The 27080-nt window shown below is 42.2% G+C and overlaps 2 protein-coding genes across 8 annotated transcripts; one reads left to right on the top strand and one right to left on the bottom strand.

Moving 5' to 3' along the window:
- Window positions 1–239: 239 nt before the first annotated feature.
- On the top strand, window positions 240–7703 carry rec114 (REC114 meiotic recombination protein). Of its 6 annotated transcripts, XM_056607185.1 has the most exons (8): window positions 240–718; window positions 818–846; window positions 1018–1107; window positions 2885–2968; window positions 3207–3398; window positions 4634–4708; window positions 5210–5407; window positions 7333–7703. In XM_056607185.1, the coding sequence occupies exons 1-7, from the start codon at window positions 652–654 to the stop codon at window positions 5372–5374; spliced, it is 702 nt and encodes a 233-aa protein (XP_056463160.1). In that variant the 5' UTR covers window positions 240–651; the 3' UTR covers window positions 5375–5407; window positions 7333–7703. The 6 variants fall into 6 exon arrangements, with proteins under 6 accessions (XP_056463160.1, XP_056463158.1, XP_056463162.1 ...); XM_056607183.1 differs by having other exon boundaries at window positions 5210–7703; XM_056607187.1 differs by having other exon boundaries at window positions 814–846; window positions 5210–7703.
- On the bottom strand, window positions 5590–25706 carry LOC130403050 (neuroplastin-like). Of its 2 annotated transcripts, XM_056607170.1 has the most exons (9): window positions 25312–25706; window positions 16852–17199; window positions 13519–13693; window positions 12858–12952; window positions 9666–9799; window positions 9260–9533; window positions 6951–6972; window positions 6785–6846; window positions 5590–6696 (listed from the first exon to the last, which is right to left on the bottom strand). In XM_056607170.1, the coding sequence occupies exons 1-8, from the start codon at window positions 25388–25390 to the stop codon at window positions 6786–6788; spliced, it is 1188 nt and encodes a 395-aa protein (XP_056463145.1). In that variant the 5' UTR covers window positions 25391–25706; the 3' UTR covers window positions 5590–6696; window position 6785. The 2 variants fall into 2 exon arrangements, with proteins under 2 accessions (XP_056463145.1, XP_056463146.1); XM_056607171.1 differs by lacking the exon at window positions 16852–17199 and having other exon boundaries at window positions 5594–6696; window positions 25312–25704.
- Between the last annotated feature and the right edge of the window lie 1374 nt (window positions 25707–27080).

Raw genomic sequence — 27080 nt, 5'->3', positions numbered from 1 at the left:
GGGGACATTTCTCTCTCTCTCTCTCTCTGATCTCTCTTTCTTTTTTTAAGGCTAGGTCTATAAAATATAAAAAAAATAATCTGGTTCAAAACAGACCGGACTGGACGGGGTCACATAGCCTACCAATGTATTCGACGCGTATGTCAAAAGGTTAAATGGTTAAAACGTAACAATCTTTGACAGTTGACGTTCATGTCAACAGTTGTAGTTTTCCTCACCGCGGCTTCAGTGTAGTTCCACTCACCGCGGCTTCATTGTAGTTTTTCTCACCGCGGCCTCAGTGTAGTTTTTCCCACCGCGGCTTTAGCGTTTGGGCTTTTAATGGTTCCACGTTCCCGCAACGCTATGACCACGCAGACGCCTCAACGCAGTCGTGAACGTTTACAGGATTTAAGAGGACCAACACAGGCAGCCCTTACTGCGGCGTCCCCCGACGGAAAGTTACGATTTTTGGGAGGCGCACGTCCGGCCCATGCGGTGGACGCAAGGAGGGTATGCAAGGACGTAAGGGGTCCGTAAACCCCTGGCGTTGCGGGAACGTGGAACCATAAAAAGCCCTTTATTCTACTCACCGCTTCGTCAGTGTAGTACCACTGACTGCGGCTTTAGTGTAGTTTTACTCGTCGCAGCTCCAGTGTAGGTCTATTCATCATGGCTACCAGTACCAGCTGTCGGTGGATTCTGAAGCGCTATGCCCGTTTTCTGCCAGGGTCGAAAGGTGAAGGAGATAATTGGAAGGTCTGAACTTTCGACTTTGATAAGTGGAAGGTCACTTAACTTTACTGTCGTTTACTCTTCAACATTTGCTTCAAGCTAGGAACTAAACTACCTAGCCTAAACCTACAGGTGATCTCCCATACAGCTGGCTAAACCATTTGTAGGCTATATCAATGTAAAAAAATGCTAATTTCTTTTTTCTTTTTTATAAACTGATGGGTGCTCTGAATTCAGGAATACCCCAGCCTGGTCCATGATAATGGAGCTTTTCGTTACTGTGTTCACGTCTATGGCTACCAGGTATTTGAAGCAGAGGGCAGTAAACGTGAGCTGGTGCTGACCATCGTGGAGTCTGGACACATGCTGGTGTCCCTTGGACAGGAGCTCTTGGTAAGCAGGCCAGGCTACATCTGATCATACAATCTCCCTTTTACCTTTTTAATTTGTCCAGTGTGATTTACAAAGATTTTTAAGGTGACGTTGAATGACAATGATAGGCTAACATGCTTAAGAATATCATACTGGAAAGGAGATTTAATGGATGCGTGCGTAAGACTGTATATATATATATATATATATATATATATATATATATCCTCTTCATGCATATGTTAGTATGAGACTGTTTTTTTACCCCTTCCAATAAGTAGACCCATATGAAACGCTGCTGATTTATAGGAATATACTCTGCCAGATTTAATGAGCCCATGGCTTTCCAGATGAAACCGTTTTTTTGAAGTCTGTAGGAAATATTCTGCACAACAGTCTGACATTTTACCCCAAATCTCTGGGGCAAGGACCCGTCAGGCCTGTTAATTTCAGGTTTACTTGGGTACAGGTTAAAAAGATAGTGCCATCACTATTTTGGGCTGTTCTGCTGTTTGGGCAGAAAAAGTTATTACCCCTTAGGGCGAATGGACATTTGGACAGAAATACGGCCACTAGGAAACGCCTTGTTGACCATCAGTATACAAATAGCCGCTCTAGTTGATATGCGGCATGGAACATTGTTTTGGCATTTGTCGTCCTACTGCATCAGGGCACACTGACTTAAACTTTTCAATTCGCTGTGCAGGATCCCGCCTGGTTGCAGTCAGAACAAGAGGTGTTGGTACATTTTAAGCGTGACCTTTGAATCTGTGTACCCAGATCATGGCCAGATGCTTTTGTTATTGATGAGATCATTTTGCGGATCAGCAATGCAGTTGATACGATAAAAGGTTGAAAATAGGCAGTGAAAATTTGATATTTATGAGTCACAGTGGAGGGACATTATAGAAGGTAGCTTGCTGCCCTGGAAAAAGCAGGAGCCTATTGGGCTAAAGAAGGTCTCATTAATGTTTTTTTGACAAGAGATACAGCTATCTTTGCCAGCCAGGGTACCCTGCTAGACAGATATCCAGGTCTGACCACTGAGAGCTTTCACGCTGGATGATAGACGGGTTTATTAGAGATTGGTCTCTGAAACTCTGAATCCTTCCTTTGTGAGAGCTTAGCGCTATAGCCTACACATCCCGTCCATAGATGACCTCAGACCTATTTCCTTTACCTTGAGCACAGCTGAATATTGATTGATTTACCTGAAAATAATTCGCTTCTGTTGACTGCAAATAATTGTTGAAATGTAGAAAATCTAGAATTATTAATGTCATTGTTAATTGCAATAATAAGAAAATCCTAACACATAACACTTGTCTATCATTATGATTTTGTGCTTTTGAGACCAACTATTCACATATTTAACTACTACATGCATTCTTTTGTATACTCATAGACATGAAGCACGCACATTTATTATTACATTTTTGGGACGAGGTTCCTCTAGGTTATGAGCTAAGTTACTCTTGTGAGTGCTGAGATAATAATGTAATTGAGTAAATGGAGACCCCTGCAGACAAGTTTATGTATCTTCTCCCCATCTTCATCCCAACCACCAGCTTGTGGATGAGAGCTGTAACCTGTATTTTAAGAGCCCAGTTGCAGTGTATTGTGGTTATATAAAAATATTGTTTGCTTGGAAATGATTGATCATCATTGGTAATAGATTTTGGGACGCCTTGAGTAACTCATCAGTATCTTATGATTTTCATTAACTTTGTTAATGTTAATATTATGTTATATAATAATAATAATAATAATAATAATACCGGTAATTGTTTTCTTTCAGGAAGGAATATCTTTAATTGGGGCAACAGAATTTCTCAAAGTACAGAGGAAAAAAGATAGCCTGCTTTTTCGTTGTGCTGTAAAGGTCAGTTGCTTTTGTGTCTGTCAACGCCTACGATTGCTAGAGTTTAGTCCGTCAAAGGCTTTGTGGATGTGCCTTCCTCACATCTTAAACATGGAAATAACGCTTACGTTTTAACCGACAGAGGCCAGTGGATCAGATAGATATTTAGTGGTTTTATTTGAATGCCTAATGTAAAAACAGGAATTTAAATCCAGGGCACATCAGCTCCTTCAAGGCCAGTGCGTCGTGTTGTCTCCAGGGAGAGAGCCGGCTGATGCGGATGCAGTTTGGTGGTAGCAAAGCTGAGGCTCAGGAGGAGTGCTCCAGCGCTGTTGTCAAGCTGACTGAGTACCTGCCTGTCACCACTCAAGATGAGACAGCATCACCTTCCTCCTGTGTCTCTGCACTGCCAAATCAGCCCCCTACTGCGACCACCACAACAACAGAGCAGGTAACCCACATCACAACAAATAACTGTGTGTGTGTGTGTGTGTGTGTGTGTGTGTGTGTGTGTGTGTGTGTGTGTGTGTGTGTGTGTGTGTGTGTGTGTGTGTGTGTGTGTGTGTGTGTGTGTGTGTGTGTGTGTGTGTGTGTTCCATCACACACACACACACACACACACACACACACACACACACACACACACACACACACACACACACACACACACACACACACACACACACACACACACACACACACACACACACACACACACACACACACACACACACAAACACACCACTGTGTGTGACACTGCTGTGAACAAGACCCTCTCAGTCCTAGATTAGAAATGGAACTTCCATGGAAAGTCCCCCCTTACAGTTCTTGCAACAAGCTAGATCTAGAATTGTGCCAGATGTGTGACTGTAAACATTCATGGCTTTGATTCTTCTTGCATGTGTTCTTCTGTGAACAACCAACCCACAACACTTTTCTGAACAAGGTTTGAATATAGTGTCTCTATGTTAAGAAGAGCACCATTGTTACCTGCTCAAGTGTCCCCACTAGATGGCACTCTTGACACTATTGTCCTTGCCTCTTAGAGGTGGCTTAGCGGTGAGGATGAGGCACATACCCCATTACAGTAGGATAACAATTTATATATATATATCATCTTAATACATGGCTAACCTTCCCTTTTATACAAATACCTGTTTTACCTGGACTCCTCAACAAACTACTAGTACGTGTCCCAAGCATAGACCTTCCCTCTAGCTCTAACACCCCATGAATAAATACATTTCTGTGGCCATGTTTTAAGGATTCCACCTGAGGGTTTTGGCATTCGAAGAACTAATCCCAGACCGTCTTAAGCCTTATTTGTTATTATTATTATTTTTTTTAAATACGCATTTCATGTATTTGTACTCCTTTTCGGGAGTGAGTGTATACATGCTAAGTGCAAATTATATGGTTTGCATGAAAGAGCAGTGCCCTGGAAGCAGGAACAGATCCAGTCGAAAACAGGAATGCTTATTGTGAGGTACAGAGTTGAAAGTGTGACCTTTATGGTGTAGTGGGACACACTGAGAGAGCCTGCCGTGGAGATATAGAGTGGGAACCTTTGATGGGTTGGAATCCTTCAATTAATAATGAAGTGATTGATTAGACATTTCACCCTCCGGTTACATGGCCGGCTATTACGACCCCTCTGCTGTCTGCTGTGTTTTACTGTGTGAACAGACTGCACAGAGGGAGCCGGTGACAAGTGAACCCGAGATGGTACATGGATCCTTGTCCATCCAACGTCTTGCCCAGGTATCTATGCACTATAGTGAAGAATGGGAAAAGACTTGCACTGTTCATTTAAATGGGGTTTATTTCAATGCATGTCGTTTACTGAAAACACTTACGCAGCTACAGTATTTTTTAATCAACCATTTTCTTAGATCACAATAAAGCTGTGTTATTTTTGTCTGATTTGGGTTATTCCAGGTCTTAAATTAATAAACACTGCCAGGTTTTTCTGGCTACCCATGCAGCTAACCAGCAGTTTTGACTCATTAGCTATGCTAATTAGCAAATCCAGCTGGCTGACTCAAAATATTGAGAGGGACTTGACACTGCATTTCCCCCCCCGTCTTTTCTCACCATTAAAAATTTGCAATTTGCTTTGTTTTCTTCTTCAAAGCCCTATTCAACACAATTCTGTACTGCTGATTTCATATGCTAACACGATAGGGGTGGAGTGGGGTTACAGAGCTGTGATTCTGGATGGTACTCCCAGTCTAAGGTCCTTCCCCCACCGATGTCTCGCAGCACTTCATCGGGCAGCAGGGCCTGTCCCTGCCCCTGGTGTACCGCCACAGTCCCCTGCCAGCAGGCGACCTGGAGCCCTTCCTGCGGGCCTGTCTGCTGGACTCCAGCTTTCCCGCCTTTGTGGAGGAGGTGGAGGGCGAGATGAGGAAGCTGCTTCTGGACTGATCTCCACAGCGGAGGGAGTGAAGGTCAAATCAGGTCATCCGTTATCTTCTCTTCTTTCTGTGTGTGCGTAGGCCGAGCTTGTGTGTCGGTGGTATGGAGATGCTGATTACATCATACCGTTATTTCATGCTGTTTATATGTTTGTTAAACGGGGTGACTGGCTAGTGTTCATTTTTTGATCTATGTTCTTTGCTTTGTCTGACGATGACCATGAACAACGCGATGACTTTGTTTTATAGGTTTTTTTTATTTAGAAAAAAAATATTGGTCTCATTTGTAAGATCGTGGCTCGTTACTGTGGTCCCTCATTCCAAACCCAAGTCAGGTCCATTTACACCTCAACACACATAGATACACTGTATTGATAGGAGTCATGCAGCTACAGCAGTGTATTTTGCTAGTCAGCTTCCAAGTGTTCCCACGATATTAAAGCTTCACTGAGTATAACAAACTGCCCTCCATATATCTATTTATGAATACATATTGCATAGGATTATAGCCATGCTGTACATTTGAAGAGAGAGAAAAATAAAGATAAAAATCAATCCATTAAATTGGGAAATATAAAAATTATTATTATTTTTTTACAGATTTGCTATCATTTGAACACTCATACCGCAACATATACAAGACACCTAAGATAATCTGGAAAAAAATAATCATAATACACTTTTTCATTAGCTAGTTTTAACACACAATAGTCATTTTCTGTAATCACTCTCAGTTAAATACTGCCACAGTCATTGAAGCCCTTGCCTCACCATAAAAGTTGTGTTAAAAGTGGACTCTAGTCACAAAATGAAACATACTTAAATGACCATGATATGCTGTACAAACCTTTCAAGAATATACCGATATCTTTTTGTTAAATTCAAGATGACTCCATAAAAAAGGAAGGGAAAATAGGTCATTCGGACGCAAAAAAGCCACATACTAGTACATGAGGGATAACCACAGAAAATGTATATTCTGAGCATCCTATTGCGTAATTATATTGCATGCATTTTACATGATATGTAATACAAAAAGGATCACCTCATTGGAGGACAGGGTAAATGAAAAAAAGGGAGACATCAACAGCACATTAAAAATGTGTTCACCTCTGCGGGGGTTTAGTCTTTGTATTCAGGCTTGAAATCGTTCTTCTATTAAGACTGAATAAGGCATGCTTAAGACAGCCGTTATGTTCATTTTGTTGCCAGTGTTATGCTGATATTGTTTCACCAAGAGAGACAAGAAATGCTTTATTAAAAACATCTTGGGAGTTCCCACCATCTTCTGATACCTTCATGCGGTCAGAGTATGTTGTGCAGCCATCACATCTATGGAAAACGAGAATGAAAGTAAGCTCCCCAAGTTTGGTGTGCAATGCTCTTTTCCCCCATAATATAGCAAGTAACAAGTACGTACCCTATTTCTGATTCCTCTGGCGAATATTTTTCTCTTTGTGGTTGTTTGTTGAATTTGTTTTTCTGGAAACCAGACAGACCACATGGTTATTGACAGTTTGTGCCCAAGCACTGAAGATTGATTTTTTATATTGACAATAGAGCGATGAAAGTATTGATCTACTTACATTGGTACAGCTGGTTCGTCGTCTTAGATTGGCAAGAAAAGAGGAAAGAAATCAGAAAACACATTTAAGACACTTGTTACCCAAGCGTTGTCATACGGCCAATTCGGTTCAGCTTTCTGAATAGCAAGGCTGACTAATTAAAAATGAACAAATTAGATAGGTGTAAAGATTTTTTTGTCTCTACATTTATTAAATTACACCCCACAATATGGCCCAGCGTATTGATACGATTAATTTTGCGAGAAGGTCAAGCTCTAAGAATGAACCAAATGTAATAAGCCATGTTCTTTCTCCATTGAACAAAAACCCGGATAAAAATCCTATCCCCCATGCTATGAATTATTCAACTGACATGCCATTTCATAAAACTCCAAAATCACAGTCAAACGGACAAGACGGATGGCGTTCAAACCCTGCGGAGAAGATTGCCATTAACCAACAGTTGAGACGGGCGCGGCAGAAGAATGTCATCGCAGTGAGTGACGGATAGTTCAAAGACCTGTGGTCTGATGTCGACTTGGTGGGCGGTGTTGATCATATGGATGAGGATGCTTCAACAGGTAAGAAACCCTTGGCTGTGGGCTGTGTTCCCATCAACATGCAGCTCGGGAGACGTAGGCAGCGGCAGAAGCATTCCAAATCATTATCGCGGTGGCTCGTTTTATGGCAGTTATAATGTTAGATGACGGGGAATGATTGTGCAGCTAATGGGTAGAATAGATAATGTGCGGACTGACATACACCAACAATCCCGCCATCCTCGTTTCTGTTTAGTCGTAATGGAGCTAATCCTATGTTTTAAAGCAGCGATTTAGCAGGTCCGTGATGTAAATACAGATTAGTTGTACATGGGGTTGGCACTAGAATAACAGCCTGTAAGTGCATGCATGAACACTATTTATTCATGTTTTTTAGCCTACAAATTCTGGCCCAAAAAGAATGAAGCATAAACCTTTTACCGATTTTTTTGAAAACAGAAATGACCCTCGTTCAAGACCACTCAAGTATTGCTCGAGTGTTAAAAGGCTCCTTAACCATCATGGGGACATGATTTATAATGCGTGCAGAGTAGGCCAAGAACAAAGCCCCCCAGGAATACATGATGCTAAAGGGATATTTAGAGAGGTTGTAGAGAGATAGAGTGGGGAGTCCTCGTTTCTGATTTGAATGGCGTCAATATGGGAAATATAATCCACCATCCAATATAATCCATCCAAGTACACTACGCAGAATGCTGCAGACATATTTGATTTACATATTGGCTCAATAACGTACCAATAGGAATCATTTATGGAAATAACGATGTTCTAACGTATTTTTGTCAGGCTAAGATTTATCTAGGCCATTACACCATCACATGTATACTAGGATAGCTACATTTTTGATAAGCAAAGACCTCTGCTTTTAGATTAATTTTAAGGCTAGAAAAAAACACACAAACCAACACAGCAATCTCTGAAAGCATGCATAAGCACTCACTTACCACCCATTTAGATTATGATGCCATTTGGAAGGAGGGGAAGATTAAATCATATTAATTAAATCATATATTGTGTATTAATTTATACACTCAACCCTGTGGTAAGGCAATGGGATGATGAATTCATCTGTTTGTTATTGAATATGGTTGGGAAAATAATATTTTATTGTAGCCATTAGCACATTACCAAAATAGCAAACTCTTGGAAAGGTTAGCTGTGGTACCCCCTGTTGTTTACCTAATGTGCAGCTGTAAAGGTCAAGTTGTCATTCAACTCAAAATGTGTATACTTGTACACCAAAATGTCCCTCCTTTGTCAGTCGACATGCAAAAGAGGCAAATCTATTGAAGAGATCAATAATGCCTTACTTCTTGCAAAATTAAGCAAATAAACATATTCAGTGATTATGTAACGTGTGATCTAATAAGCTGATTAGTAACAGTCTTTCTAACAGCTGTGGACTTTACATCCCAGCCTCTTGTGCGATAGTAACATTATGTTACTTCAGTGCACTGCTAAAGATAGATGTACCAGCAAATGCCGCAGGCAAGGAACTAGCATAATCTCTGAGTAAAACTTCCCAATCATACTTTCTAATCTCAAGTCTATGCTTAATCAAAGTACTTCCAAACTGATAGTTTGACATTTATTTAAATGTGTTAAAAATACAGCATTCTGTAATTTAATAAATCCTAAATGTGCATGTACTTTTTTCAGCTTTGGATAATCTGCATGAGATTTCCTCGTTTTTTATTTGAAGCTGCGATTCATAGACACCACACCTTAAGAATTGAGCAGCCTTCATACCATTTGATTATCGTCTCTTACCGTCCATGATTTCGTCAGGCTTCTTGCGCTTTTCGTAGACAACGATAATGATAACTAGGATGATGACTTCGGCCAAAACACCGAGGAAAGGCCAAAGCGGTGCCAGCAAGCTGCGCACCCGTAGAATAGTGGTGGTTCCACTGGTGCCGATCATGTTGGTGGCATTGCAATGGTACTCCCCTGGGTCCGTGGTTATGTCCAAGTTCAGGACATTCAGCTCTGTGTAGTTGTCACGGTTCGTAATGAAGAACCTTCCAGAAGAGTTATCGATGTCCTGGAACACAAGGTTCAATCCACAATGTTATGGGACCTTGTATACAACATCGCAAACACGCGCATGAAAACATAAAACATGAACAGATAAATCAATTTTAAGTGAAGGTATTGTCCACAGACAGTGGCGTACCGTGTAGAATATTCCATCTAGTTTTCGCCATGTCCAGACTGGGTGCGGGTATCCAACAGACTTACAGTACATTGTTGCATTTTCTCCCTCTTTTTTATTTTCACTTCTCTTGTGGCCAGTAATGTCAGGTGCAGCTGGAAGGATAAAGTCATTGAAACAGTTAAGACACATACCATTTGGGGCAGCAATTAAGACTCAAATTCCCTAAGGCTGCATTCTAACTGGGACCAGGTGGTATAAACAAATGTGTGAAACGCAATTCTACCGTACTATTGTTTCCTTTTCACTGTAAGGTGCATTTCTCTGTAGACTCACAAACTGGCCGATCGTGACAAAACTTGGGAATTAAAGCGGACACACTTCAGCAGGCTGTTGCTAACCGGGCCGTTCTCGATCCAGGTTTTGAACCTGAAAGGCTCAGGCTCATGTGTAAAAAGTGTATTGGTAAATCTCCTGTATTAGATATTTGTATATTTTATTAAGACCCCTCTAATGCAGACTAAGTCTGGGTCTTGGTATGTCCGTGTTAAATACAAGCTCTTTGGCTTGACAATCTGGGACGGACCCCGATGCACCGATGCACAATACTGGGCCGGTTCATAAGAGTTGCGTCCCTATCAGTCTGTATAAAGGTTGTAAGGGGAATACGTCCCGATGTCAATGCAGTGCGGTGTGCAAACTTGCATGGCTCAAGACGGCTTGAAAAATGGTTAACAGAGAGGAAAAAAGGCTGCCTGATTTTTACACATTTTGCACTCCAGGCCATATAATTAGGTTAAATAGTTAACAGTGGTGCGTTATATCATCAGGATATACTAGCAGGAGCTGGTTAAACATGTTGAGCCGTTTATGGGGACACCATCCAAATGTATAGAGTCCAGCGCGAGGAGAGTGAAGCCAGCCGGAGCTAAACCTAAACTATAACTAACTAACCCACTAACCGTTCATGTCAGGGCAGATATTCATATTAGGGCATGGACAAGGAACAGAGCAGCTGATGTCATAGCGAGCCTACCCTTGGGTAAAAAATAATATACAGCACTGAACCGTGAGCAAAAAACAAGAAACAAAGCAAACCCTGACTCATCTGAACCGTTACACCCCTAGTCCATTTGACTCAAAAACACAATTCAAATCAGGTCAGACTTATCTGACTTAATATAATAAAGGGAACAGGATCAAGAGATATTTGAACAGATTTCTAAAAAACTACCTCTCCCTGACCAGAAGTTTGTCAAACCTAGGCGTTACAATACAACCTAACCTTTGGATATCATGGGCGCCATTAGACTGTAAATGTTATACGTTCAATTTACCAGTGCCTTCTGAAAATTTCAACCTGAATGGCACTATATTTACTCTTATTTACTACACGAAAACAACAATACATATTAGGCATCAGAGAGAGAAGGGCTTCCGTTTCTTAAAAATAATGATGAAAATCATAGCAAGTCTGCAGCAAAGCTTTGTTTTTGTTTGTTTGGCACTGTGCATTGCACAAGATGAAAATCAAAATCTGGTGCAAACCAGAAGGGGATATTTGATGACATCACACCAATGTAATGCTGCGTGTGTGCTGTGCATGTGGGGGAGGGGCCAAGATCATCTTTGGCTGATGCTCATTGAATAATGCTGATGACTGACAGCGCTGAGACAGCCCTCTGAGTGGTGCTAAAAACCTGGAGAAGCCACTATTTCACACTCCTGACTGCCTGTGATTACTAATCCTTAGCTGAGGTAGGTTGCTACTTTATGAATATCAGCTCAACGTGAGGATGAGCTAGGTCATAGCTGTTAATAAGACTTGAATGAAATGAGATTAATGTGACGTCACGTCACAGATTAAAGAAATTGACTGACTTGTCTGCTCTTTCTGCATGTTGCTTTCAATTGTTACCAGTGTATATTATTATAATACATTTTATAATTAATTATTGACAGACATTTTGAAACACTAAATAAAAATAAATGTCAAATAAATACAGCCATTGCAATTTTGAGAACTATGGAGGGTAAAATGTTTATCTGTGGCCCGGCTTAGTAACACAGACAATACTCCTCTGCTCTCATAAAGATGGCTGGGACGGGATTCAGAACCTTAATCCCACCACATCACACAGCACTCCATCTGTTGCCTCTGAGCTCAGTCCTATAAGGATGAGACTGCCAAGGACATTGTAGGCGAGGAGATCTTGGTGAACTGCAGTCATGGGCACACACTAAGGAGCTCTATCTATACTATAATGATGCAGTGATCGCCACCATCCATCAAGACACACAATTTAAAAGATAATAATAAGGAATGTCGATGCACATTACATTACAGCAATCGCCACGACACAATAAAACGACAGCAACGCCAAATTATAGAGAGCCAAACGCATCGCATCTCCGGAGAACTGACAAGTGTCAAGTTTGGCTCACAGACCGCCAGTCTGCCAAATGGTAGGACACTGAAGTTCGAATGGCAATTAGCTCTGTCATCTTACCAGGCAATGAAGTCAGAACACACATGGCCATCACCCATTATGTAATCAGACAGTCGAGTTACAATCTGAGGAGTACAGGCTCACTGCACCATCGGCATAGCATACAAAATTCGCTTAGGGACATGGGAGCTAGCCCTAAAACTAGCTTTACTCTTTCCACTGCCTTATTTCAGATAACTGCTGAGTTGTCAAGATTTTGTGAAATAGACAAGGTAGAGGCATTCTGGTGGGCTGTATATCACATCATTAAAAAAGACTGTAATAGTGCACACATATTTTTGCTTTCGATTATCATGGGAGGTATGCTAATGTACAGTTCGTTACACACATGTAAGAGTAAAGCAGCATAGAAACGTGTAATAAACTCCTCTATCAAATTGAGCGAGAGTAGCGCTGTAGCATTGTGAGACGAGACTTGGTTAGTGAGTGTGTGCTTAGTAGGTGGCTGCACCTTCTGCTGCATTGTTTCCTCAGTGAAGGCTGAGATTGACAACAGCCTCGGGACGGCTCCATGTCCTTAACCACGCACTAGATGAACGCAAACAACTTCCCACTCATAGCTTTAGGTTTTCTAGTGAACCCTCGGCTTTTTCCCTCTTTTCCTTCCTCTAGGTGATATTAAATGCACAATATTTTGGGCTTTTGTAGTCTCAACATTTTCAGTAACGTCTGTCAATGTTTGTAATGCATCAGGAGATCTTACCTTTTACTTCAATGGTAGTGTTAGCATTTGGTGCCTTCTCAAATGTGTAAACACACATGTATTCCCCAGCGTCATCTGCCTTGGCTTTATTGATTCTGCATTAACACACACACACACATACATACACACACAATATATAACTATCACATGCTATTTCCAAATTATTCTGGAGAAAGCATTTTAATTAGGCATGTATTGTGTTCTATTACAAAATCTATCTTTGGATTAATCAAGGAAGGGCTGTTCTGTTCCTTTTTGAGTACCTAGTTAATTTGAAATCTGCAGTCCCTGGTTTTATTATAAAGCAATGTGACAAGCCTCACACCGATGGGTCTTATTTTGTTGCAAGGAAGAGTTTGTGGAACGTCAACAGGGGTTACATCACAGCGTTCCTCCTCAGTCCACACTATGCCTCAGCTGAAACTAACGACTAGTTAGCACCTGGGGGTGACATGCCTCATAGGTCTAGGCATCCTAGTTGTGCCAAGTGTTGGCAAGGCGGGGATAAGTGAACTTTATGTTTAAAATACTACATCGTGGCTATATAAGGAGGTTGCATTCAGTACTCAACAGTCGACTTAGGTATTAGCTAGGTCTTGAAGGGCTCTCTTGTCATTACGTTCGTGACATTTCTCAACAGACAAACAGGATTCTGCCCTACCTGTGCGACGTGTCTTTATTCTTGGTCCGCGTTGTATCTATCTCCACCCCGTTCTTCATCCAGAAGCTGTCCTGGGGGACGTTGTCAGTGGTGGTCAGGTTGCACCACATGGTGAAGGGCTGGGCATGTGTTTCGGCTGACAGTATGATCTGATCGCTGGCATTGATCTTTGGCTCTGGAAGACACACCATCAGAACGGTTAAATTGACACAGGCACAGAAATGTAGTACCTCACATGCCAGCTGCAGGCTGAGTGCCTGTTCCCAAGATCTGCGTAGGAGGCTGGTCATGAACCAAACACAATTGCATGCAACACTCTGTATTGACGAAACAAAGCACAATCCTATCCTAACAGCTATGTATATATACATATTTATACATACATACATAATTACATACATACATACATACATACATACATACATACATACATACATACATACATACATACATACATACATACAGACAGACAGACAGACAGACAGACAGACAGACAGACAGACAGACAGACAGACAGACAGACAGACATACATATGCACACATATGCAAGTTAATATGTAAAGAAAAAAAGATATTTGTTTGCTTCTCATATTCAACGCTGAATCCTGCATACATTTGCTGTATTTTCTTTTTTATACGATAGTATATGATGTATCTTTTCTGTGGTAAACAAAAATGCTCAACCCAAAACCTTAACTTGCCCACCTGACTACGCGAATAGCATTGAGCTGGCAGAAGCTAGCAGGGCTCTATTTGGATCTGCTAAGCTGCTTAAAGCTACATTCAATACACACACCAGCATTTTAATTCTACTACAAAATTATCTCTGTAGCCACGACCATTTTTTACGGTTTGAAGCTTGAAATAGATTATTTATCCAGAGAGATTGTTTTGTGAACTGAAATGAAGCATAGTGCAAACGTTACAATTCCATTCAGAATGTGTACTTTTAACATTAAATATAGATATAGAAAAAATATGGCCCTGAAATAGCCTCAGTACTCTGTTGGAGCACTGGTGATATGACCTTTTTAACAGGCCTCGAGCAATCCAGCTATCAGAAGATGAGAATGTACAGTAAACTTCTTTGGTGTTATCTTTAAACACGATCGAATGGTCCTTTTGTAATTTAAATCCCATTGACATGATTCCTGTGCTTCAGATCCAAGCAGCTAGCCTTCTCCATGTCTATGCAGCAGCCGCGCTGTACTCAGCAATGTCAGGGTCTGTCTCTCAAGGACATTGTGGGAGGCCGGAAGTGTCATCAGCCTCAGCACCCTCCCCTCTGCTACGAGGCGTGAGGAGAAGGCTTCCACTGCCTTCGCCCCTCCTCCCCCAAGGCGGGCCCAACCGTTGCAACCATGGAAACCCGGAGGGGAGGAGCCGAGGGGCGGGGCATCGTAATCTTACTATTGGCTGCCACTGCAAGCGTGCCTGCAAACCTAGTGGGGGAGCTGCTGGTGCCGATGACTGAGTGACTTCTATTAGCATTCATGGCTCCTTTATCATGCAGTTCTGTATCTCTAACAATAGCCAGGGGGATCTCTTCCTCTCTTTCTCATGCAAAACCTTGTGGTCTAATAATAGCATGTTCGGGACATGGGCACACACAAAACATTAGTTACATAAATTAACATTTGACAAAGATGGCACAGTGGTCCACAGGCTATTTTCACTAAAGGTTGTTTGTAGGGCACCTGCACAGAGAAAACAAATCAATGAGATGAAAAAGTATACACAGCGTGACCAGTGAGCTGATCTCATAGCAGTATTTAGGGAGGGGCGACTAATTGATTGTATTTCACATTAAAAACATATCATCTTGACATTTTAGCACATTACAGTAGCTGCCTTTCCAGAGGGATTCCCAGTAGCGCCCTTAGCATACACAGAGAATATTTCCCCATGTTCTTGAGCTCACCATACGAGGGTGTTGTTTTCAAGGAATCTGTTTCTCTTTCTCTGACAAATCTAATAATCATTTTCATTATCGTCAATGTAACATATAATAAATCACATGTTTGTTATTAACTGCACACAAGGGTTTCACCCCAAATGTCATCCTGTCGTGGTTCGAGCAGCATACGCATTGTTAAGATTTGTTGTTCCCAGTTTCAAATTAAACCCACAGTCAAACGTCCTTTGCAAGGGAATGAATGACAATATATTGTACTAAAATAGAACAACAGCTATAAACAAACACAGCCTCAAATGATCAACACCTACAGGGCAGCTCCATTGGTGCACGTTCCCCAGCTTCAAACTATACATACACATGAACGGGCAACTATGTATAGCCTGTTATATACATGTAATATCGTCAACATGTACATGTATATAAGAACGTTTCATTTCTGTGATGACATAATAAACCAAAAAGATATTCCAAATGGTGGCTTCCCAAATGGTACAATATCCATCTTCTATGTACTTATTGAACCATTCGTTTCACAGACCTTACAGGAATTGGAATAAAATATATTACTCTGCAACACTACATAACACATTACGCTGAAAGATGACTACAGGGTTAAAAAAGAAAAAAACTGGTTTAATATTCACAGTTGGAGAAAACCTATAGGTGAATTGGAATCTGAAGGTAAGAAAAGTGTCTGCGGCTCTTACCGAGCCTACTGTGAGTATGCAGCCTTAACTTCTCCCTTAGACCAACTCCTGGTCTGATGGAAAGGTTTCAGTTGGCTTTCAGTGAACTGCAGAAGTGGGAGGATATAATGTCATTACTGATTCACAGCTTCACCCTTAATGGCTAAGAAGGCAAATGGTTATGTGGTCCATGGAGAAACCATCTCTCGCAAAACTTGCTATAATGCTCTCCTGGAGCATTATAAAGACTGGATCAGCGGAAGCGAATACTTTTATCAGTAAAGATTTGACATCATGGGTCACTCCTAAGACATCAACAGCCTTCTGCCTTCTTAGGGTCAATATTCTAACACTTGCTTGGAGCAAAAGCCAATCCAAAGCAACACCAGTATTCAAAGCGCCGCGACGAAAAAACGACCAAAAGAAAAAAACAGAAATTGCTTGGGGTTGCAATGCAATGGGAATGCGGATGAATGCACAGGTCATCGGTAGCATCAAACAAAAAAGTGAACCACGACACAAAAAAGCAGCACGGTACACACGAAGAAAGGACGGTTTACTGTGCTACACTTTGATCATGTTTCTCACGCAAAAGGGGAAACAACAATCCAAAAAATACGTGCTTGTTGCAGGTTTCGGTTCATGTCTGGTCAGGGCTGTCCACCGTGTGTGGGGGGGGTGGGGGGGGGGGAGGGGTTTAACTGGGGACATCTAGGTTGTTCAACTCACTCTGTAGCACTGTAATGGTGGCCTGGGCGCGGATCCAGCTCAGGGCGGGGTTTTGTCGGTGGTCATTGCGCTTCGGGTCGTTGCTGGCTCGGCACTCATAGGTCCCCGAGTCCTCCAGAGTGAGCCGCGTGATGCCGAGCACGCTCACGCAGTTGGCCCCGTGCGCCGTGTTAATAGTAACCCGCCGTTTGCGGGCCCCGCCCCACAGCTGCTTAAAGGAGTCCGCCCGGTTGATTTCAGCGTACCACCACTGGATCTCCGGGACGGGGTTACCGACCACGTCACAGTACAGCTCAAAGGTGTCCCCTGTCAGCTTGATCTCAGACATTGGCGACTTCACAAACCCGGCTGGAGAGGGGAAATCGCATCAGGCAGGGAAAGGAAAAGGAGTAGAAAAAGAGTTAGAGCGTTAAAGAGGTTAGAACAAGGCCAAGGGATGGACAAGGAAAGCAAGCAGTTTCATTGAGGAATACAAAATAGAGTTGATGGTTAAAAAATAGTGCTGTCAGTTTAACGCGTTATTAACGGCGTTAACGCAAACCAATTTTAACAGCGTCAATTTTTTAAGCGAGTGATTAACGCTCTTTTGGCTTGGCAAATGTTGTACTTTTTTCACCTGCTGTCTAGCAAGTAGCGTTAGTGTGTGTGTGTGTGTTTGTGTGTGTGTGTAGGCGTTATTCAATAGCCTAGTAATGTGTATAGGCCTACGTACGGTAGGAATATTCATACTGGTTTAAATAATAAATGTTAAAGTATTTCCCATCTTTGCTGAGCAAGAGTTTTGTTCGAAAGTTCAGTTATTGAAACAAATAAAAGCCTGGGCTATTGACGTTTCACGATAGGCCTACAACTGCGGGTCTCTCTTCTTACTGTCCTTCTCAACGCTCTCTGATCTCACTAAAAGGCTAGCAGCATGAAATCAAGGGATATTTAGAATGGAAAAAAAGAGTTAACTATGACATTAATGCAATTAAATATTTTAATCACTGGACAGCACTAGTAAAAACAGAATCAGAAGGAAACGAGGGCTAACAAGAAAGCAGAAATGAATCACCTCTTGAACCCAGTTAGTCACCAAATGTTAGTCAAAGTTGTGTCCCTTCTCCCTAATGTCTTGCGTTTTCAGAGGCGTCAAATAAGGTTTTGTGTTGTTGGCCTACCGATGTTGTCAACATTGCTAAAGTCACCTTTACCCAACAGCCCCTTTGAGAAGAGGTACTACAATAGTACTACATATTTGGTCCACCATAATACAGATAAAAGAAATATGAATTACATAATCTGTCTGTAGCTTTTAGCCAAACTTGATGTTTAGCCCCTGACAGCCCATTTCAGAGAGTTTCATTTATTATTTCTTTGCAAGTATACAATCATCGTGGCAAAAAGGGTATGTCGTTGGTGTGAGTCACTGCTGACTGGCCAAAGCTCGGGATTTAAACCTATACACAAAATAATTGTTGTGTAGCGTTAGAGAAATGTAAGATAATACCACCGATATTGTTCATGCCTTGGTATTTATAGTCTTAATTTAAAAAAGTACATTTGTACCTTAAATTCCAAGTCAACACATTCAGTTAGTAATGATTATTTTCATGAATCTCCTAAACTCAGTTGTTATTGTGATGGTAGTTTGTCTTTCAACATAAGCACAAACTAAAGAGAGACAGGTTTTTGGTGTATGAGCTCTCTATAATTTCATTGCTGGATTTGAGCGTTGCTTGAGCCGATGATAAATCATGTGACGAGTCACAATCAGTGGTTTGGAATTTTTCCCTTAAGCTTAATTTGTCTAAATGACAGCCCAACACCGTGGGTATGTACATGCCAATCCGTCTACTGGAATATAAAGCCAACCTTACCACACACATGCATAATAATAATTTCACCAGTCCAAAACAACATCATTTTGAGCATGCAGTTTGTTGAAGAGGAAGTGAGAATTTTGTGAGTTTGAAAATGTTAAAATCTGCTTCAATTTTGTTTGTTAGTACAATCTGGCTTCATTTTCTGATCACTTACTATTCTATGTTCCCTCCTTTAACTGTTAGTCTTTGTTCTATTGACATGTTCTGCTGTAGGGTGACTTCAAGGCTTATTAGAAGTAAGGGTTAAGTGTTTAGGCCAAATCCCATTTCTACCCCTGACCCCTTCAAAACAAGGGGGAGGGGTAAGGGTAAGGGGTAGAAATGGGATTGGGCCTTAGTGTGTCATATGCCAGAAGTCACCACAGGAAAATCCCAGTGGTTTTTGGATACAACCTGCAAGTTGCGCATTAAGGTGATTTAAGTGCATTTCACCATGGTGTCCCTATGTCAATTTAGGTGATTATTGCATTAAATGCATATGTGCATTTAAAATGATGTACATACGGTACCCCTAACCCTGCACTCAACCAAGTTAGTATGACGGAGTACCATTGCTTTAAGGCATCACCCTAGCAGCCCATTATTATTAGTAGGTAGAGATCCTGGATTTAGGAGGAGGAGCGTGAATAGTTGGTTAGTGAGGAAAGAGAAGTCGAGACGCCGGCGGTAGAAAAGAAACGCAGCATACGAGACTGAGATGTCGCCCCGGATAGCGTGATTACAAACAACACATGGATTAACCGAACAATACAAACGTGGCCCGAACCTTGACGAGCGAATGGTTCAGATGTTCTGCGTGAACCGTTCCATCCCTAGTGACTCCCCAATCCACTGGCACCACAATTAAACTCCTCGTAAGACCCAACACCTGGGTCCTGAGCCTCTCTGATCACCCTCTGGACACAGCTGTTAACCACATCTGAATATATCAACAAATACATCAAGGTAGAACATGATTATAACTTATTACATATTTAATTATATAACGTAATATAACAATTCAGAAACTAATAATTTACAGGTCAGCCCAGAGCACACAGAGGAAATGACAAGCCCTTTTGCAATGAATCCCGACTTTCTTTTGTATTGAAATTGTATTACAAGCCAGTAGAAATAGGAAGATAGCTTGTTTAGAGTCAGTCATAATTCATTGTACTTCCTCATTAAAAGTAGTCAAGCAGCTTTCTGCACCTCTTGTAAAACAAACATCCCACAATGTGTTCAGTAGAACAGAAGATTGCCAAACAGGCTGTGCCAGTCTTTAGAAGAAGCTTCATACACTGCCGTGAAAAAAGCATTGATCGGGTGTGTACCATGAAGGCAGGGAGCCACTGTGCCAAGACCAGTCTATGATTCATAGCCAACAAAATGATCAGGATGATTACTTGTACCTTCACCAAGAAGGACTCTCATTATATTGGGTAGCCCGGCCTTCATCTAAAACCTGGCAGAATTATAATAAGTAGCTTTTGCGTCGCTTCTCTCGAAACATCTGGGCCTATCAAACTCGCACTATAATCCCAGAGGGAGAAGAAAGGCACAGCTACCTACTGTTACACTGGGTGAGACTGTTAGTGTGGTATTAAATTAGAACATTTTGCAAACAACTAGATTGAATGTTTCAGCTCGGACGAAGGCTAAGGTAGTAATAGGTATCATAGTACATCAAGTAGTGTACATTCCTATACACAAAGTGTATACCAGGGAGAATAGTGAAACACATTCTGATAATAAGGAGTCTTTAGGACCCAACAATATTTCTGCTACAAGCTCAACTGGCTGTTTGCCTGAAACCAAAATGGTTAAAGGAGTAGACCCTTGGAAAGGTTATTTTATTCAACACTTGTGCTCGAAATGTGCTCACGGATTTGTGTGACAAAATAAAAGTATTTCATTAAATGGTGGCTTACTTGATGAAGAGTCATTATTTAATCAAACCATTGTGAAACATTGTAGCAACAATAATAGCCCTCTATGGAGATCTGTGGTTTTGTACATTAAAGAAGAGACCACAAATTCCTGCTACAAGGAAGGCCAGCCTTATGATAATCATTCTAGCCGGAGAAACTAATAAAATAATGGAATGGACATAAAACATCGATAGATGCCTAACTCTACAGCTAATCTACAGTGTATGCACATCTAAATGCCAAACTGACCATTACCTACAAATTCAAAAACCTTGTGGCATAACTATATTGTAGTTGTAATTAACATCTGACTAATTTTGTGTTGGCAGTCACCCTTTATTTACACCGGGGGAAGTGGGGCAAGAGAGAGAGAGAGAGAGAGAGAGAGATTGAGTGAGAGACCTCCCTTGAGAACTAAGAGCAGAACACACACTGCCACCATGCAGCCTGAGTGAGTCAGCTGCTTGCCTACAACCTGGCTTCTGGTCCTGCGTCCCACATCACACACAAAACAGGCAGCTACTGGAAAAAAGCCCTGAGGCGACTGAAGGGGTACCATGCTGGGCAATCTGTTTATCTGCGCACGCATTATGTGCCGGTGTATATGTCGTTGATGCAAATACACCATTATCATCATCCACCTGAAACTACAATGCAATGCAACCACAGCTACTAGTTGCAAAGGCAGTGTTTCCAGAACAGGAAGTGTGTGGGGTGGGCGCCTACAGAGGCTGTCAATCCTAGGAGCTGTCGCTCATCATCCAACAGAAGTGGTAAATTAGATAGCGTTTCCAATAACACCTACAGCGGACAGGAATGCTATAATCTTCCAGCCACACAAACCATTCAACACTTCCTGGGTGCTCCTCCTCAAGGTCACGGAGACAGATATTACTAATGACTGGCGAGAAAGCCGGGCTGCATTTCCCCCAGCACCTTGTCATTGGAGAATCTCTACTGACGCTAAAAATAGCAGCGGCAGTGAAAGATAATTCTCCCAGAATTCCTAAATGTGACCAATTATTATTGCCAATATATTTGTCTGCTTAGAAGCAGGCGAAAGGCTGGCTCACAGACTGAAGGGATGAAATGCATTAGTGGGCAGAGGTTTGCACTCACTCTGTTGGTGGTGTGGAATGAGTGTCTTTAATGCATATGCTCACACTAACTCAGGTCGTGGGCTGCATCTCACATCAATGCAGTTTATTCAGTTGGTTTCACGGGATATACAAACATGACTCTTGTAGGAGTTCTAAGTCATCTATACGCATGAGTCAACGGCTACAGTATTTTGAATTGTATGACTGCATTACCATATCCAAGCTGGGTAGAAACTCTATATAGTTGGGCGAAGACATCATGTTTATAAAATAACTTACTAACAGTATGTTTGTTAATGTATGATATTCCAATGCTTGGTCATCCGTATAATCACAATCATAAGAAATGCCAGCCTATTATATGAACGTATGATGAGAATAAAAAACATACAGGGATTCATAAAATATTAATGACCCATTTATTTATAGGTCTTACTCTCCTCATTCACTTGATGTACAGCGACTAACCGGCTGGCCTAGTTCGCTGTCATTTATTTAAGAGTCTTCTATACAACAACTATAAATTGTGAGTATTATCAAGTCTAATTTTTTCCATTTTGGGCAGGTTGTATAACGATGATGCAGACGGAGGGGGTTTGCCGTCGGTTAAATCGTCAGGGATGACATGTGTAGGAAGATCTCACTAAGTAAGCACATTAAGTTTTACCACTGACATTCAAGACTGAAGCTGTCCATTTATGCTGTGTAAGGCTGTTCTGTAGACTGCCACTCCATTGTTAGCATGGTACCAATTCACCATTTCTGTTCCTGCAGAGTTTTTTGTGGAAAAACTTGGTATTCCGCGGTGGCAAGAATAACTCCACCCAAAAAGAGCAACGCTCATGAAGGCTAATCAATGACTCAGAGAGTTGCTCAATGTTCTGTCAACCATTAACTCTCCCCTGGTGTAACTTTGCCCACAAGCAGCTTCTCATGGCTAGAGTTAGCCCCAGAGGACATGGGCTGACCGGCTGTGCAGCACGACCTCGGTATTGTCGACATGGACGTCGTGAGTGGGTTGCTTTTATTCTATAGAAATAAACACACTAGCATAAAGCAAACACCTGCAGTGAAAGGCTACTTAGTGGAGCTTTAATAATGACGGCATCATCAAAAAGCCACGAAAAATGACAATTCAGGTTATTGATTAGTATTGACCTTCTCAAGGTCAATATTTGTTGACATGCTTGAGATCTGCATTCGATTTATTGATCAGCCATGGTTTTTGATAAATGCCCATTTAGTCATTTGGGGACGTGGACATCATATGGGGCTTACTCTTTTGTATTATTGGTAAATAAAGGTGAAGAGATGATAAACGTCAATGAAGGTGTTATTATACACAGAATATATATAATGTAATCTGACCTTATGGCAAGATAATACACGTATCATGTGTAGTATGTAGGGGGAAAGCAGTGTCGAGCACCAAGGCCGCGGGTCAGCCTGGCCACAACCCATCACCAGTCTTGGTATTCATCTTTTAAACACATTGACCAACCCGGCCTGCTAGAATATAAACAGTGCAGAGCAGCTCACTGAGACCTCAGAAAGGGTTGCACAAGGGAGCCATCCATTAAGGGTTAATGGATTCACTACCACAAAAGACCTTAAAGCCTCAGTTCTCGGTGCGGCTTCTTGGGGGATAAAAATAGATCAGGGCAGAATGGACAGATGCTATTTACAGTCCTCCAAATATCTGTCAAAGAATCTGGCCGTCCTTGCTCTCGCCAGGTCGAGGGAATGTGAAGGACTGGAAAAACTCCCCTTTACTTCGCTCATGCGGTGATTACATCTCGTGCACTTCTTAATTACAATTCTCTCCACATTGCTGCCTCCACTGTGAAATACCACCGAGGAAAATGTACATGATGGCAGGCGTCAATCAACCCTCAATCTGAACTGGGGGAGATAAATAAGTAGGACTGATTCAGAGACCCTATTAGCATATTGCCATGGATATTGAAAAAGTAAATCCTGCCTTAAAGGAAAACTATGTGAGAAACATATCTCTCCATCCCGCTCTATCTTTATGATAAAGAACGTGCATATTAGTGACAGGTTGGCACCAGTGTGTCTCACATTAACCCCTGGGGTTCTCTGTGCGACTGTGTGTCTGTGTGGGGGTTTGTGTCCTTGTGCTTATGTTTTTGTGTGTTGAGAATTAGGCCGCTAGCACTGGTTAAGGACTTGCCAAGTGTTGGGAATGCCTTTGCAGAAGCTTACTCAAACAACACGGGGCTTAGCATTGTATTTGATTTTCCACCCAGATGCGAACACTAAAGGAGGATTCCGTGTGAATTCCATTTCCAACCTGAGATCACCGAATACGGAGATCTGATGTGAAGTCAAGGAACACACTCGGTTATATAACCGCTGCAGGGTCCGGGACTACGTTGTGGTGGTGTTTCCCTTTACACATGGCTTAGAAAAGTTGCTTTCCTTTCGTTTTGATGGATACTGATTATACACAATATGGTTATGTAACAAGATTCTAAATAATATCTCACAGCCACAATTGAGCATGTGCATGCAACAATATGTCCTTATTATTGAGCCTAGAAACCAACCTGTTCTCAGTGTTAAGAATCTCGAAGAAATGTGTTGAAGGACACCACCATTGACTCTTTTCTATGATAACCTAACCCATGGTGAAAACATAGTTAGGCTACTGTATGTTGACATCATAGGGATGTCACCATATAGGCCTTGCTTTTGCAAACAAAAATGAAAATTATTACGGTATATATATATATATATAATATATAACATATTGCATTTAGATTTGCACATAGATCAGGAACCCGATTGAACATACGAGTCATAACACTTGCAGTGGTTGCAATGTTGCATGGTCGAAAAAGGTCATTCATAGTATTCAGCAAAGGCCTGCAGGTTAGTCTACCCAACCCACCTGCAGAACGACATGCCGTAGACAGGGAGACACTGATAGCCGACATATTCTTAACGAATTATATAATTATTCCGACATACACTGTCAGGATAACGACCGAGTTTTGCCCCACGTAACACAACCCGTTGTATAATAGCGCTGGCATAAAAAACAAAGCTGTAAATAACAATAAATCACAGCGATCCCCTTCCACTGTTGATTCTGTGTGCACCGCTAAACGCACAGACGTCACTTTGCGACTAGTTTAGTATCACGATGCTTTCCCTTGTCGTGATGCCCAATCCGCCGAAAACCGTTGCATTGGACATGTTGATAGATGCACCGGGGGTGTGCGTTCATTCTACTCCGACTGTGAGATTCGTGATTAAATCGTTGATATGTGTCTGTGTTTGTGTATCTGCAAACGTGTGTCTGTTTGTCTGTCTGTGTGTGTAAAGTCGTCGTCCAGCATTCCGCCCTAGCGAGGTGCTCCTCCGGGCGGTAGTGTCTCCAGTCCCCGGTTAACGAGAAATGTGTGGCGCGGTTGCGTCCCCATCACGGTTAACGCTAGATTTCCGTGGGGCGGTCGTGTCCCCACTGCGCCCGGTTAACGCTAGATTTCCGTGGCGCGGTCGCGTCCCCAACCAAGTTAACGATAGATTTCCGTGGCACGGTCGCGTCCCCTCTCTTACCGTTCTGCGCCCAGGTGAAGGGCAGCAGCATCGCGTGCCCCAGGAGGACCACCGCGACCACCGCTGTTCTGGAATGCATTCTCCCGGCTCGACGAGAGGACCGATGGGGGTCTTGGCAGGACGAATGGAGGAAGAAGAAGAGGAAGTCAATCACTGAATAGGCTACAGTAACTAAAGAGATGGTCTGGACATAGCACCGAGTTTTGCAAAACGTGGCGATGAGGATCAGGTGAACGACTTGTGGGCTGTCAGAAGAGGCCAGCGACTCAGGGATGTCAAAATCTAAAATCTGGCCCTGGGAGGTGAGGGTTCCGCGGTTCGATCGCAGAGGAGAAGTCTCCCTGTGTGCTGATCTGGTCCTCGATCGTAGTTCGGTTAATTCAAAGATGCGCAGAGCGATGCGCAGTGGCGCTATAGCGTTTACAGCTTGGCGATTAAAGGGGCAATGTTTTTATTTTTATAGACACAAAACGAGTCAAAAAGCTGTGTTAAGACGGTGTTGAGCGGTTAATAATGCAGCATTAAAGATACCCCGGTGGTATGGATTGAGTGTGAGTGACAGCCAGGGCAGGGTTGGTAGCGGTCGTTCGCGTCACCTGCTCACGACTCACGACCCCCGCTGATGCACTACTACTACTACTACAACCACTACCACTGCAACTACAACCGCAACTACAGCTTGGCTTTCACAACAACCATGCAACAGTCGTGCATTGCAGGTAGTGGGGTCAAATGGAATTAGACAGAGTAGAGTGGGTCAATGATTCGTGCTACACCAGTAAAGCAGGATACACTGTGTTGTTGCATAGAAATGCAGAAGGCTTCTGAGTCCAGCGGGGGGACATCATGTTTTTTTGCACACAGTCGGGGGGGACAATATAGTGCTATAGCCAGATATAGATATGGACCCCAGCTATACACAAACACGCACATACACACGCAAGCGCGCAAACACGCTCGCACATAATTATTAGTTGTTATATTTACATAATGTGTTTCCCCTCTAACGTCTTCCATAATGTGTGCGGGATGTGCACAGCAGGCCTTTGTCTGGTGTGTTTGCGTGGGAGGAGGCTGAGGCGTTACTCTTCAGCTGATTTGTAAAACAATCCTCCCAGAGAACAATCGGATTTTCAAACTGTATTTAGGCCTACGACGTGCGTCTCGCCACCTAACATGGCCCCCTGTAATCCCGTTGGGTTTCTAGAACGTGGGCGACCTCATGTGGTGACTTATTGCAACGCTTATCAGACGTCCAGGACGTGGAAAGGAACCTTTTAGTGAGTTGTCAAACAATATGAATATGGCATCCGATCCTTGTGTATTTTTTTTGTTAGGTTTACAGACCTGTACGAATCAGAAGACATGATTGATCTATACGTTTTTCAACCCCTTTGGAATATTGTAAGTATCAGAATCATTTTGATGGTAAAAAGCCTTAATTTGACCCTCCTTCAACATATCTGGAACTATGCTGTAAAACACCAGTAGCTTGGAACCCACAGTTGAACCAATGTATTATGGCATGTCTGGAAGAACAATCCTAAAAGTTGATCAAAACATAATCAATGTTAAATCAAATTAGTTCACATACATTGTTGATTAGTATGACCACTTATCTTCATCATAAAACACGATACCTAAATAAGTGCATCCTTCTCACATGTTTCATTGCTACGGATTTGCCCTAGCCATTCCATGTACACAGTTTTTCTGCAGGACATTTGCAAAGAGCTGGTCCAAACTGAACCACAGAACAAACTTCCCTC

Source organism: Gadus chalcogrammus, chromosome 14, assembly GCF_026213295.1.
Source record: "Gadus chalcogrammus isolate NIFS_2021 chromosome 14, NIFS_Gcha_1.0, whole genome shotgun sequence".
Taxonomy (NCBI): domain Eukaryota; kingdom Metazoa; phylum Chordata; class Actinopteri; order Gadiformes; family Gadidae; genus Gadus; species Gadus chalcogrammus.
Note: the sequence above shows the minus strand (reverse complement) of the source record. Positions and strands in the feature narration are given on the sequence as shown.

What these genes read in the sequence shown, in the direction of transcription:
- rec114 (XM_056607185.1), top strand. Translation starts at nt 652, where the DNA reads ATGGCTACCAGTACCAGCTGTCGGTGGATTCTGAAGCGCTATGCCCGT. An exon ending in TTTTCTGCCAGGGTCGAAAG is followed by an intron (nt 719 to 817) that starts GTGAAGGAGATA and finishes GCTTCAAGCTAG; the next exon opens with GAACTAAACTACCTAGCCTA. An exon ending in TTTTTCGTTGTGCTGTAAAG is followed by an intron (nt 2,969 to 3,206) that starts GTCAGTTGCTTT and finishes TGTTGTCTCCAG; the next exon opens with GGAGAGAGCCGGCTGATGCG.
- LOC130403050 (XM_056607170.1), bottom strand. Translation starts at nt 25,390, where the DNA reads ATGCATTCCAGAACAGCGGTGGTCGCGGTGGTCCTCCTGGGGCACGCG. An exon ending in CACCATTACAGTGCTACAGA is followed by an intron (nt 13,694 to 16,851) that starts GTGAGTTGAACA and finishes TGTGTCTTCCAG; the next exon opens with AGCCAAAGATCAATGCCAGC. An exon ending in GCCTGACGAAATCATGGACG is followed by an intron (nt 6,973 to 9,259) that starts GTAAGAGACGAT and finishes TGCCAATCTAAG; the next exon opens with ACGACGAACCAGCTGTACCA.